The 15411-nt window shown below is 41.8% G+C and overlaps 1 protein-coding gene across 1 annotated transcript in view; it reads right to left on the reverse strand.

Annotated features, from left to right (window-relative positions):
* The window catches only part of ano2b (anoctamin 2b), a 190450-nt gene that overhangs the window by 116162 nt on the left and 58877 nt on the right, over nt 1-15411 (reverse strand). The window contains exons 10-14 of the mRNA XM_020601528.1: nt 15033-15097; nt 12113-12247; nt 6432-6592; nt 5980-6062; nt 5334-5420 (exon numbers count right to left, since the gene is read on the reverse strand). Of these exons, the coding sequence (XP_020457184.1) occupies nt 5334-5420; nt 5980-6062; nt 6432-6592; nt 12113-12247; nt 15033-15097 (531 nt within the window). The remainder of the gene's footprint in view (nt 1-5333; nt 5421-5979; nt 6063-6431; nt 6593-12112; nt 12248-15032; nt 15098-15411) is intronic.

The following is a 15411-nucleotide window of genomic DNA, read 5'->3' on the forward strand; positions in this document are numbered from 1 at the left end:
ATCGACGCCTCCTCCATCCCTCCTCTTCAGTGGGTCGACTGTTTCGATGCCACCACCACCCTGCTCCCAGTTCCCGAGTGGGTTGACGATGATGCCTCCCCTGCTCCCAGCTCTTAAGTGGGTCAGTGACGATGCCCCCCCTGCTCCCAGCTCCCGAATGGGTCGACAACAACGCCACCCTGCTCCCAGTTCCTGAGTGGGCCAATGTTGCCTCGGCCCCAGCTTCTGCCCTGTCAATCAGCTCTTCATCTGCTAGCATAACCCCAGTCAGCAACCTCTTCAGGTCCACAGCTGCCCTCCTGAATGGCCTTCTGCCTGCTTCCGTGGCCATCCTCCTGAACGGCCCTTTCTGCAGCCCCCTGCCTGGTTCCGAGGCCATCCTCCCAAGCCTGTCCAAACTGCTGTCTGGTTCCATGGCTGTCCTCCCTACTCCTCCTGCTTCTCCTGCTCCTGGCCTGGTCTCTGGTCCGCCCATGAGTGGCTGTTCGTGGCGGCCGATGCCTGAGAATCTGGCCACCCCTGTTCTTGTAGCAGTGCCCTGTTTTTGGCGTTATGGGCACTCCCGTGGATTTTGTGTTTTGTCCTTTGTTTTTCAGGGCTCCAAAACAAGTGCTTTTCAATTCCTCTCTTCCCTTTCTTGACCACATGGAATCTTCAGAGCTAATGGCTGGTTGATATCTCATAAACCATAGTTGCTTCTAAATTAGAGCCCATAACTTACAAAAACGTAATTATTTTTTCCTCCAAATTATAATTTAAATCATAAGATTTAGATCCAAACTCTAATGTGACTTTAGACAATTTTAACTCATTTTCCACCATCACTAACCATAACTTGTCCATTCATTCATTTACCAAATCCACTCATCCTTTTTGTTTTGCTGTACTATGTCAGGTATATCACATGCCAATCTTTTCTACTTTTTGTACATATTGTAAATAAAACTATTTAGCTTATAACTAACTTTCTCATGTCATCTTCTGTCTCTTTTATTCCCAGTATCTTGGTCATTGAACTGAGAATTCTGTTATGTTTAGCTTTGCTTCTTGTGTTCGGGCTTTTATTTTGGTTTTCTTTCCAGCTCCGCTCCACCTGTCCTACCCCAGCTTTTCTATGGTTTCAATCAGTGCTCACTGTCCTCACCTGCTGTTAATCATCCTCTGATTTTTCAACCATATATACAACCTCCTTTTCCTCAGTCACTCGCTGGTCCATTATGCAGTTTCCATAACTCCTGAGGTTTACTCTGTCTCGAGACCTTACTAGTTTGCTTCGTTGCTCTCACCATGTCCAGATGGTCCAAGTAACATATTTTGTTGAAGTTTTCTTGTTCCAATGACAACCAGCACCTCGTCTGTAACCTCTGCACTCAGCTGACCTGCTCCATGATGGAGAGTAAGTCCATGTCTAATCTGTGACTATACTCGCCAGTGCTCCACGCCACTTCCTGGCTAGCTCCTGTACTTCTCACTCAGCTCTCCTGTTATCCCCGATAACGAGTAAGGCCTTCTCCTGTCCTGTGTTGAGTACTCACCTGTGTCCCTTGTACATGCCTGGTTTCACTCCGACGCTATTTCATTGTGTGAGTCTTATCCAGTCTTATGTGAGTCTTATCCAGTCTTGTGTCTGCTACTTACCTGTGTTCCTTGAGCCTGCCTGCCTTGTCCCCAGCTCCCACTTAAGTGTTCCCCGCCTCGCCCCCAGCTCCACATAAGTCTCCCCTGCCTGCCTGACTCACCTGAGTTATACTCCAGTTTTTTCTACCTTTTGCTGTCAATAAAGACTTTCTTTTACTGAGTCCTGGTCTGCATTCTGGTCCTAGTCCTCTTGAGCACCGTAATAAATGCATTACTTTCAGAGGAGAGTAAATAAATTAACTGTTTATTGATTAACGTGTATGTTACGTTATAAAGCTTGGTGCCCTAATCTAATGAGGTATTATTAATCATAAATTGTAGTCATTTCCAATACACATTTTACAGGGGAGATTATCCATAAATTATTTGATTATTACAGTAAAATTTGCTGTGTGCATTAGAAACCAGTTCAGGAACCATCTAATGCCAATGGTGAAGAATGACCCAAGCGGAGGAGTTTCATGATCAATCATGACAGTGTGTTGTCCCAACAGAATCGGTATATAGTCCACAGAAATTTCTATTTGCATGTACTTAGTGTAATCATGAGAGATGATGGAAATGCATAGTGTAATTTTCAAACCCAATCATATTTCAAATGAGTGTAATCATTTGCTGTACATTATAAAATAACAATGAGTATTGCTGTGTATTTATATTCATCTGTGAACCCAGATGAATCTGATCAGTTGGTCAAACTTCAAGTATATCTTAAAGGCATAAAGGCCTGGATGACTTTTAATTTCCTACATTTAAATGCAGACAAAATTGAAGTCATTGTATTTGGGCCTAAAAACCTCAGAAAGATGGTATCTAACCATATAGTTACTCTAGATGGCATAGCCCTGGCCTCCAGTACTACTGTGAGAAACTTTTTTGACCAAGATACTGTATGTCCTTAAACTCACACATAATCCAAGTCTCTAGAATTGCCTTGATTCACCTATGCAATATTGCTAAAATTAGGAACATCCTGAATCAAAGTGATACTGAAAAACTGGTCCATGCATTTATTACTTCCAGGATGGACTACTGTCATTCTTTACTATCAGGATCAACAAATAAGTCCCTAAAAACCCTCCATTTAATCCAAAATGCTGCAGCCAGAGTAGTGACAGGAAATAACAAGAGAGATCCCCCTCTTTGGGGCTAAATAATATGTAAACATTGTTTAACTCTTATACAGAGCTTCGATATGAATACTGTCCCATTCCTTATAACATTTAATTGTGCATTATTGACTGATTATATGGAATAGTATTGGATTACTGACTAGTGTTACGTATGTAGAATAAATGCTGTGTATGTCCATGTGTAATACACACACACACATATATATATTCCCCACTTGCTCCACTTCGGGGCAGTCTTATTTCTTCCTTCAAGCTCGGGTCCTCTATCAGAGGCCTGGGAGCCTGAGGGTCCTGCGCAGTATCTTAGCTGTTCCTAGGAAGACAGTGCTGTGAAAAAGCATTTGCCCCCTTCCTGGTTTCTTATTTTTTTGTATATTTGTCAAACTTAAATGTTTCAGATCATCAAACAAATTTAAATATTAGACAAAGATAACCCAAGTGAATACAAAATGCAGTTAAGTATTCAGGTTCTATTTATAAGATTTCTTGATTCAGCAGGTCTGGTAGTAAGCAGGCCTACTCAGCTTGCCAAAACATGTGATTAACCACAGTAAATTCATGATTTAACAAGGGGGAGGGGGCAATTACTTTTTCCACATAGGGCCATGTACTGTAAGTTCAGATAGCTTTTTTCCCCCTTAATAAATAAAATCTTCAACACATATACATATATATATACACACACACACACACACACACACACACACACACACACACACACACAGAGAGAGAGAGAGAGAGAGAGTACAGTCTTATGCAAAAGTTTAGGCACCCCTTGATAAATAACAGATTTTGGTGATTTTTTATTTGAACAGATGTTAACACAGTTTCTCCTGGAAATGGAAAAAATGCACAATATTTTCTGCAAACAGTGATGCATAGTTACTTCTTATGCCATAAATTGAACAAAAATAAAAAATAAAAACATTATTATGGCATGGTGCAAAAGTTTGGGCACCCTAAGAGTTCCAGAGTCTCAAAGTCTCTCACAAGGTATCAGACCTTAATCAGCTCGTTAGATCTGATGCACAGCAACAGCTGTCATTGGTAAATGCCAATTTCAAAGCTGTACAAATACTTTGACTCTTCAAACCTTGTGCACACACTTGTGGACACCCAGCAACCATGGGTTCCTCTAAGCAGCTGTGTAAGACCCTGAAAATGAAAGTTATTGACGCCCACAATGCAGGAGAAGGCTACAAGAAGATAGCAAAGCGTTGTCAGCTTGCAGTTTCCACAGTAAGAAATGTAATTAAGAGATGGCAGATCAGGGGAACTGTGGAGGTCAAGATGAGATCTGGAAGACCAAGAAAACTCTCGAACAGAACTGCTCGTATGCTGGTCAGAAAGACAAATCAAAACCCCCATTTGACTGCAAAAAACCTGCAGGAAGATTTAGCAGACTCAGGAGTGGTGGTGCACCGTTCCACTGTGCAGCGATGCTTGCACAGACAAGGCCTTCATGGAAGAGTCAGCAGAAGAAAACCTTATCTGCGTCCCCATCATAAAATCCAACATCTGAAGTATGCAACAGGACATCTACAGAAGCCCGATGCGTTTTGGAAACAAGTGCTGTGGACTGATGAAGTTAAAATAGAACTCTTTGGACACAATCAGCAAAGGCATGTTTGGAGAAAAAAAGGAGCAGCATTTCATGAAAAGAACACCTTGCCAACTATTAAGCATGGGGGTGGATCTATCATGCTCGGGGGTTGTGTTCCAGCCAGTGGCACAGGAAACATTGCACGGGTGGAGGGAAGAATGGATTCCACTAAATACCAGCAAATTCTGGAAGCAAACATCACACCATCTGTAAAAAAGCTGAAGCTGAAAAGAGGATGGCTTCTACAACAGGACAATGATCCTAAACATACCTCGAAATCCACTATGGAATACCTCAAGAGACGCAGGCTGAAGGTTTTGGAATGGCCATCACAGTCCCCTGATTTAAACATCATTGAAAATTTGTGGGTAGATCTTAAAAGAGCTGTGCATGCAAGACGACCAAAGAATATTACAGAACTAGAAGCCTTTTGCAAGGAAGAATGGGAGAAGATCCCAAGTACAAGAATTGAAAGACTTTTAGCTGGCTATGAAAAGCGTTTGCAAGCTGTGATATCTGCCAGAGGAGGTGTTACTAAGTACTGATTGTGTAGGGTGCCCAAACTTTTGCACCATGCCATAATAATGAGAGGCTCCAACAGATTCCAGGAATAACCTCTGAGATCACTGTCCAGAAGAGTGCAGTCCTAGGAGCAGCCAAGATACCGTGCAAGATACTTTTCTCTCTCCTCTATCAGCTCACCCCAACTGGTCAAGGAAGAAGGCCACCCATCAGGAGTTCTACTGGAGGTTTCTTCCATTAAAGGGAGTTTTTCCTCCCCACCATCACTAAGTGCTTGCTCAAGGGAGATTTGTTGTTGTTAATTGGCACTATACAATTGAATTGAATTAAATTAATACCTTTCCAGTAATGTTTTTGGCAGTCAGGTCCAACTAAGAGTGGAGTTCATAATTTGTGATCCTAAGCAATTAACAACAAAGGTTTCTAATCTCCCCTACCTCATTCTTTTTCTTCTTTTTCTTCTGTTTTTGCTTCTTCTGTCTCTTCTGAAGGAGGGTGGTCTCATATTTTGGTCTGGGATGTTCCTGAGCAAAAAATCAAAGAAAGTGTTATGGATAATATGTACATGCTCATGTGTGTGTATCTGTAGGCTTTCTGCAGGTTTTCACAAGTACAAATGCTCTGTGTGTATGTGTGGTGCATAAATTCAGTCCCAATGCAGAAGGGAGCCAGATGAAAAGGCTATAGAGTGAATGACTTTCTCTTTAAAGCCACAATGGCAATCTTTCATTACTCTTAACTAAGTGTTTTAGTTGCCTTTATTGCTACAATTTGCCTTAAAGATACTGTAGCTACTTATAATAAATACTGATATTGTAGGAATTAATAATCCTAAAAGACTTTAGGCAAAACATTGGCACAATGTTCAGAAAAATAGTGAAAACTAGTAATTTGCAATTGTGTAGAACTGTTTTGTTATGGTTGATGAGTTTGTACCTGCATATGTTAATATTCATTTACATATTACTATATGTGAGGATTCAGACCTTCAAATTCATGTCTGTCCATTTATAAGGCTAGTAGTGTCTACATATGCACAAGTGATTTTATTCAAGTGAGTGTGTGCATGTATATAGTATGTACCTCATCCTCCTCGACACCCGTCATATCCCATCTGAAGGAGAGACTCATCTGACGACGCTTCCAGTTTTCCTGGAATAGCACCGCTACACATATACAAAACATAATTTGGTCTTTAAAACTTGTATCGTATTTACAGACATGACTACCAGATGTATTTTAAATACTTAATGCTTAAATGCAAGATGCAGATCATGTATCCGAGTATTGAAAAAACTATGCAGTACCATAGTGTTTGTGCTTTCAATTCTATTTTCAATTCTATTCAATCCTACATGTATTCTCTGCATTTGTTAATCTTTAATGCATGCTGTTTTAGCCTGTTGCCCTGACCGAGGCCTAAACCTGAGGTGTAAACTTAAACTTGAAGTGTATGAGATCATAAGATATTAATGAGCAACTTCTAATTTAGCCCACGTGTTCTCTCCCTCTATATGACACACACATAACCTCACCCCACAAAGACATGAAGATGGCGAAGAAGACTGTGGCAGGGTTGTCAAAGAAATGTGAAGCTCTGGCTGTGGCACATGCAGTCCTGAGATGCCAGAAGTCACAGCCCGCGTCACACAGAGGACACATGGTGAAATTATGCTGCTCGTCACACATCTCCAGACTGAGCAGGGAGAAAATCAAGAATTGAGTCACAATGGTGTTTTGAAACTGAAGCTCTTCACTGTCATCTATCATTCCGTCTTAGCATTTAACCAATGCAAATTAATGGAACTTTTAACACATGACCACAATAAAAGCTTCTCTTCTTTGACCCTATCCTTAGTAAATGTGGGCTGAATAATCAGCCTTTTGCTTCATGATACCACTCACTCAGCCACACACACACAGACACACACGCACAGTCAGCCATACCTTCTGTGTGCCTCCCACTAAGTTTTGACTAAAACCAGATACAGCAGTTAACCAGCCCATCCCTGTCTCATATATGTATAAGCATGTACACGTACTGTACAATTAAAATCTTGTTTTTTTTTTTTTTTTACATCCTTTTAGTTAGTTTGCCTTTATCATTTAGTGTCTTTAAAGGATAAGACCAGTCATTTTCTATATTAACAGCATTTTTAACACTCTCCACACAGAGACTAAAACCAACAATGATTTGCCTCTTCTAGTGCTGGATATTGAACCTTATGGCATGGACCAAATTACTTCAATATCATCGAGATGTGTGGAATATCGAAAAATGCTTTTCTACATTTTTATTTACTGATGTTAACAGAACTTAAGGTTTTAGTTTCCTTTTTATGTACAAAAATGCCAAGGATTTAAAAAACAAATTTTGAGATTATATTACATATACATATATATATACATATATATATATATATATATATATATATATATACACATATATACACACACACACACACACACACACATATATAGTTCATTTTTTTCCTCATTAATGTACACACAGCACCCCATATTGACAGAAAAACACAGAATTTTTGACATTTTTGCAGATTTATTAAAAAAGAAAAACTGAAATCACATGGTCATAAGTATTTGTACTGGTAGGATTTTTCAATATCAGCCACTTCTTCTATCCGATAGTAGATAGTGTCTGAGGTATTTGCTAAGCCCGTCATCACTCGGGGCTATCTTCCTGATGTAATCATGGATCTTTGTTGTTTGATCCTGGATAGTTGCTCTGACGCTCACTAATCCTCAGCCTCCTTCCTTCCGCTTAGTGTACCGTCTCAGAATGCTGGATTTGGGGTGAAATCCTCCGTGCATACGGAGCCTCCTTGTCTTGATGTCAGTGACCTCTATCTCCTCCTTCGGCCAGCTTATTATGCCAGCGGGGTACCTGATGACCAGCAGGGCGTAGATGTCAATTGCTCGGACTTTGTTCTTTCCATTCAGCTGACTTCTCAGGACTTGCCTTATTCTCTGCAGGTACTTGGTAGTTGCTGCTTTCCTTGCGGCCTCTTCATGGTTCCCATTTGTCCCAAGGTACTTGTAGCTGCCCTCAACATCTGCTATGTTGCCTTCTGGTAGTACAATCCCCTCAGTTCTGACTACCCTTCCTCTCCGTGTTACCATTCGACCACACTTATCCAGTCCGAATGACATTCTGATGTTCTGGCTATGGATCCTAGTGGTGTGGATCAGTGAGTCGATGTCTCGTTCACTCCTGGCATACAGCTTGATGTCATCCATGTAGAGGAGGCAGCTGATGGTTGCTCCATTCCGAAGTCGGTATCCATAACCACTCTTGGTGATGATCTGGCTTAAGGGGTTCGGCCCTATGCAGAACAACAGCGGGGACAGAGCATCTCCTTGGTAAATACTGCAGTTGATGATGCATTTGGCTTGAAGTTGGCCTCTAGGGTTGTTTTCCACATTCCCATTGAGTTCTTGATGAAGGCTCTTAGCGTCCTGTTGATGTTGTACAGTTCCAAGCATTCCAGGATCCATGTGTGAGGCATTGAGTCATAGGCTTTCTTGCAGTTAATCCAGGCAATGCGCAGGTTGGTACAGTATGTATAGATATACATAGATAGATGGAGAATATATTCCCATTCAACCACCCATTTCCTTCCACTGATCTGAGATTGGGTTGTGGTGGCAACAGGTTCAGCAAGGTAGCCCAGAGGCCCCTCTCCCTGGAAACATTTTCCAGTTTCTGTGGTGGGATTCTGAGGCACTTCCAAGCTAGAGAAATATTTAATCTCTCCAGCATGTTCTGGGTCCACCCCAGGGTCTCCTACCACTTGGACGTGCCTGGAAAACCTCCACAGGGAAGCACCCTGGAGGCATCCTGACAAGATGCCTGAACCACCTCAACTGACACCTTTCAACGTGAAGGAGCAGCAGTTCTACTCTGAGCTCCTTCCAGATGTCCAAACTGTGCACCCTATCTCTAAGGCTAAGTCCGGCCACCCTGTGAAGGAAACTCATTTTGGTTGCTTCCATTCACAATCTTATTCTTTCGGTCACTGCCCATAGCTCGCAATCATAGGTGAGAGTTGGAGCGTAGACTTTTAAATTGAGAGCTTTTACTTTCTGCTCAGCTCCTTCGTCACCATGACAGTCTGGTATAACGTCTGCATTACTGCTGATGCTGCCCCTGTCTGCTTGTCAATTTCACAGTCCATTTTTTCACAATCATGAACGAGACCCTGAGAATCCTTCACCTGGGGCAGCAACTCATTCCCAATCCAGAAGGAACAGTCCACCATTTTCCAGCAGAGCACCATGGCCTCAGACTTGAACGTGCCCAGTCTCATCCCTGCTGCTTCACAGTCAGCTACAAATTGCCCCAGTGCATGCTGGAGTTAACAGTCTGAAAAAGGCAGAAAACAGCAAAGATGCAATTCTGAAGTCCCCGAACCAGACACTCTCCTCCCCCTGGCTGCACCTTGAGATCCTGTCCATGAAAATCACAAACAGTATTGGTGACATGGGACAACTCTGACAAAGGCCAACACAAACTGGGTACATTTTGACTTCTTTCAAACTATGCGTACACAACTCTCACTCTGGTTATACAAGGAACGTATGGCTTGTATCAACAAAACCAGTACCTCATACTCCTAAAGATCCCATAAGGGACCCTGTCGTAGGCCTTCTCCAAGTACACAAAGCACATGTAGACTGGATGGGCAAATTCACAAGATCAGTCCAGTAACCTTGCAAGAGTAAAGAGTTGGTCCACTGTTCCACAACCAGGACAGAATTCCAATTGCTTCTCCTGAATCTGAGGTTTGACAAATTGGTTGGAGCTTCCTCTCCAGCACCCTGGCATAGGCTTACCCAAGGAGGCTGAGTAGTGTGAGATGCCAATAACTGGAGCACACTCTCTGGTCCCACCCCAGTCTGCCAGTCGTCAGGCACTGTCCCTGGCCTCTACGCGACATTGAAAAGGCATGTCAACAAAGACAGCCCAGCTGTGTCCAGAGCCTTCAGGAGTTCAGGGTGAATCCACTCCTGGAGTCTTGACATCAAGGAGCTTTTTGACTACCTCAGAGACCTCTACCAGAGATATGGATGAGGCTTCCCCTGAGTCTTCCAGATCTGCCTTCTCCTTGGAGCACCTGTCAGACAAGTTCAGGAGATCCTCAAAGTCCTACTTCCATTGCCTGATGATATACCCAATCCTAGCCAGCGGTTCTCCTCCACTGCCAAACACAGCCTAGGCCAAGCCCTGCTTCCCCTTTCTGAGCTGTAGTACGGTTTGCTAGAACTTCCTTGAGGCCAGCCAAAAGTCCTTTTCCATAACCTCCCCAAACCCCTTCCACACCCAAGTTGTTACATCTGCACCCATCTGAGCTGCAGCCCTTTTGGCCTGCGGGTACCTATCAACTGCTTCAGAAGACCCCTGGACCAACCAAGCTTGGGAGGTCTCCTTCTTCTTCTTCTAACAGCTTCCTTCACCACTGGCGTCCACTAGCGAGTTCTCAGGTTGCCACCATGACAGGCACCAGCCACCTTCTGGCCACAACTCAGAGTAGCTGCTTCTAAAATGGAGGATTTGAACATGGCCCATTCGGATTCCATATCCCCAGCCTCCCCCAGGATGTGAGAGAAATTCTTCTGGAGGTGTGAGTTGAAGACCTTATTCATAGGGGCCTCAACCAGGCATTCCCAGCTCATCCTCACTATACATTTGGGTTTACCAGGTTTGTCCTGCATCCTCCCCTGCCATTTGATCAAACTCACCACTAGGTGGTGATCAGTTAACAGCTCTACTCCTCTCTTCACCTGAGTGTCCAAAACATGCAGCTGCAGATCAGATGATACAATAGCAAAGTCGATCATCAATCTGAGGCTTCAGGTGTTCTGGTACCAGACTAAGAGCAATTCAAATCCCTGATGAAAATGGCCACTTTGAGTTGTGCTACCTTGCATGGATTAGGGAAACTGTGGCACCCTGCTGAAGCCAGACTTGGGAAGGGAGCTCAATGGTGATCATCCGGTTGCTGGGCCTTGCCCTCAAGGGGGCACCACCTGGGGACCCCATATTTCTACTGGCAGACTTCAACGCTCACCTGGGCAATGATGGAGAAACCTGGAAGGGGTTGATTGGGAGGAACGGCCTGCCCGATCTGAACCCAAATGGTGCTCTGTTCATGCTTCTGTGCTAGTCATGGATTGGCCATAATGACCACCATGTTTGAGCACAGGGTGGTTCACAAGTGCACTTGGTACCACAACTCCTTAGGCCTCAGATTGATGACTGACTTTGTTGTTGATGATGATGAGATGTATATGTGTTTTTTTTTTTTAATCGATCTTATAAAATTGGTATCAGAAAAAGTATAATTTAGGAGCCGGTATCAAGGTATCTGTATCAGTACTGGTATCAAAAATTTTGGACTGATACCCAGCCCTAGCCTCTTTTCATGGTTAACCACTGTCAGTATGTCAGAACTGGACTAGTTTATTTGTGTGTACCATAGACCTCCATTGATGTTAAAAACCAATTAAGAACACATCGGTGAATCACACCACTGCACTGGTTTTCTACATTACAAAACACTAGACCGAAATTGTTTTAAATGTTGCCTCTAAGCCTCAGCACAATCGTAACTTTTTACAGCATCTGAAGCAAGCATGAGTCAAAGGCCCATGCACAAGATCACTGGATATTCTTAAAAAATATTAGGGTCTTGTGTTTCATATGAGGAAATATGTCACTAAGTGCAGCGGTGTGGTTCCCTGATGTGTTTTTAATCGTTTTTGAACATCAGTGGACGTCTATGGTACAGACAAATAAGATCATCCAGGAGTGACATACATTAATCATGAGCAGAGGCAAATCATTGTTGGTTTTAGTATCAGTATGGGGAATGCTGAAAATATGATGTGTTGAAAATTAATATAGAAAATGACTGGCCTTATCGTTTGAAGTAAAAATCACATTTTTCCACTCAATGTCACCGTCGGTGGTGTCAGACAAATATTTTATTTTTATTCTATTCAACCGAATAGATGTGTTATAGGAAAAAAGGTAAAGTTTCCAATGAGCTTTGTTCATTTTCTTGCACATTATTTCAACTTAAATGTGAGATTTTACAATAATCTTTCTTATACAACTGAAGCTGCAATACAGTTTGTAGTAAAAACTAGGGACTTTTGAAGTGAATTTAAAGCTTGTGTACATCGATGTGTATACCTGGGTATATCAGTATCCACTGTTGCCACCCCGTAGCAAAACACAATGATCCCCACTAAGGAGGCTGGAATTAGCAGCTGAGTGTAAACACCCAGCCATGCAAAGTAAAGGCCGACCTTCTCTCCAAAGTAGTTCCTGTGGAATCAGAGGTCAGGGATTAAGGAGTGAAAATGAAATTTAAGACAGAGCAGAATGTGAAGAATTACATAGTACACAACGCAAGTGTGGGACTCCTAAACCTGTGTTTGATCTTTATAAAATAGAGTCAGTAAACACTGAAAGTAATGCTGCAATCACGTCATGATTTATTCTACAAGAACACATCATGAGCACTACCTATTACAAGTTTTCTGTGGAGCTTTGACCTCTCATCGAGTTAGGCAATTTCTTTATGCGCGAGTCCTGTTTTGTTTGCCTTGTGATGTAATACATGGTCAGGCTAATGGTTTCACACTATTCCATCTAAAGTTACTGGGGGAAAAATAGCCTTGAGCCAATAACCTGGTGAAACTTAGTTGGCATGGATGAAGTGCTGAGTGCAGCTGTCACTCTTGAAAGTGGTAAGTGGACAAGACAAAGTACAGTTAAAGGCTCCGCCTCATCATTTCAGTTTTCTACGCATTTACTAGGAATTCAGTCTGAATGAACATGAAATCATGAGCTCATCAATACAGCTGTCTGTCTTTCAACAGGGCAACAGCTGGACAAACTGTCTTGCCCAGGCTGATCAACAGCAAAAATGTACTCAGAAAAAAAATAGTATCATGTAGGCTCATCAAGAAGAAATCAGCATGTTTTTATGAATGAATTTATTAGCCCAATTGTACTGAATTTCTTTGGCTCACTACAGCAAGGGTAAAGTGAAACCAAATTGCTCAGTTACATCAGGAGCTGATCAGTCAGTAAAAAGTAAAAACAGAAAATAACTAGAGATCTGAGTGATTTAAATAGCTGTCTGTGGAGATTATGCCTCACTAAACCTGCCAGAATGGGTGACGTGCCTGTTACGCACTCGCTGTCAGTTGACACATTTGATTGACTGGAATTCTATCTGTTGCATGACAAGCGTGTAAAAATTCATCTAAATGGTGGTGGATAAAACAGTGTTATCTCATGTACATCTGTACTGAGTGAAATAGTATTCTCTAATAGATCTTGTCTTGTGCCCAAGGATGTGAACAAACTAATCATCTTGCAAAAGAACATGAAAATGGAATGAACAAAGAAGTGTTGTTTTGAATGAGTGTACAGTGTGTGTTTAGTTTATGCTGCACTTTAGCCCATGTGGCCATTTTTATATAAAAACAACAAAGCTGTATTTTTTTGTTCGCACTAATTACAAAATCTACAATATTCTTTTAATAATTAAGCTCTGACAAATGTTTCACAGTGAAGTGTTTATGTTCCTATGCCCCCTATGGTCTTAGCCAGAATTTTAAGCCAAACATTTAACTTTTTTGCAAAATAAATGAAAAGCATGTTGTGTACAGTATAATGTCTGTAGGTGGTGCTCAGCCTACACTCATAGGTGCAGCACTCTATGCATACAGTACAAAAACCATAGCCCATACAGTAGGCTGCTATACGAATGTGTATTTAGAAGTAAAGAAAAAGCCCTGTGGTCTGGCTGCACTTTAAACCATGATTATATTGTGTGTAGATTGTGACGTTAGTTTAATATTTTGTAGATTTTCGTTTGGACAAACCAGCCAGCCCTCTCTCCTAAAAGCTACGTTCCTAGAGTATGCAACGAAACTGCAAACGCAGTTAAGTTTTTAAGGGAATGGATGTGAATGTTATGGATGGATGTGCAGTTTTTTTAAACCACCCCTCCCTTATAACCTAATTCTTAGGTCACTGTGACTCCTAAAATGTTTCTGCGCAACTCTTTTTTTTTAGTGACTGTGTTTGATTGTTGGATAATATTCTGATGCAACGTCTTATTGCATGAATAAAGCCCTGCCTTTCTCTACAGACACAGCAGCTTCTTGTTACTGTTTGAAGGGGATAGCGAAGCTGCAAAGCATAGCACTGGTATTTTGGATACTTGAGTTTGAGTCTACGTGCCTTGGGTGAACCACTACTAGGCTCTTTGAACAGGTGGGGGCAGCGCCAGATGCTGAAAAGTGACATCTAACTCACTGAACCCCCAGTTGCTCCCGGTGATGACACCGGTGAGTGCAATGAGTGAATGGCCAAATAGTGTGAAAGCGCTTTGAGTGTGCTGCAATCTATAGAAAAGCGCTATACAAGTATAAGACCATTTACCATTCTTTGCAAGCATACTGTACATGTTCACTACTCTATGCCAGTAACTTATGGTGCTGTGTTAACCATGTTTAATGCAGTAGATCTTTGATTAGAGACATAAAACCCAACATATAATATATAACTATGTTCTCACACTTCCGAAATATATACTGTTGGTGGACAGTATAATAGGCTTTATGACATCTGGTGGCCAGAAGGAGAACTGCAGGTTGGATTATGTGAGCCTCATCTAGGGTGAAAAGCACTGCATTATTGATGCAGCGCCACCGACACGGCACTGCAAATACGATGCAGTGAAAAGTATGACACTTTGAATGCCTACATCTGTATGACATCAGCAATCAGCAACAGTTTAGAATATGAGTTTTGTATTAACAAAACAAAGCAAAAAACCCAAAACAAAAGTGCTTTGATACACTGAGGTAGTGATTAAAATCAAAGTACATTTCAAACTATAAATGTATTGTTAATTGAATAAATTACAGTAACCATAATGCATTGCAACTACTGTATCCTTGTAGCATGTCTGTTGCTACTCAGGTAAAGAAAGTCTGTAACAGTCAAGCAGCAAATTAGAAAATATTAGGACCTGAGGAGTTACTGAGGTTACTAATGTGATTTCCGCATTTTCGTGTTACGGTCATGTTACCTGACAAGATCAATGGGCTGATACTTGAAAAAGGATGAGTAGCTGGCCCACTCTTCATACAGAATCTGACAAGAGACAGGAAAGAGAGAGATACACAGTCAATGTGGATGTATGTTTTCATGTTGTAAGTTTACCACTTATAGCAAGTTGAAAATCAGCAATCTTCAAAGGCAGAGCTGATCTGGAGGCAGAAATATTCTGATTTGTTGAGTTAATCCTCAGAGAATGAAGAGCTGCAGTTTAAGTTACATTATCTTGAAGCCAAGTGAAACACGGTAAGAGCAGAGGAAGAAGTCTGACACTTGATGCTGAAATATTATAACGTAGCCGCAATAAATGATCTCGTTTAACAGTCCAATACATGAATGCCATAAATAAT

The sequence above is a fragment of the Monopterus albus genome, unplaced genomic scaffold, assembly GCF_001952655.1.
Source record: "Monopterus albus unplaced genomic scaffold, M_albus_1.0 scaffold51.1, whole genome shotgun sequence".
Lineage (NCBI taxonomy): Eukaryota > Metazoa > Chordata > Actinopteri > Synbranchiformes > Synbranchidae > Monopterus > Monopterus albus.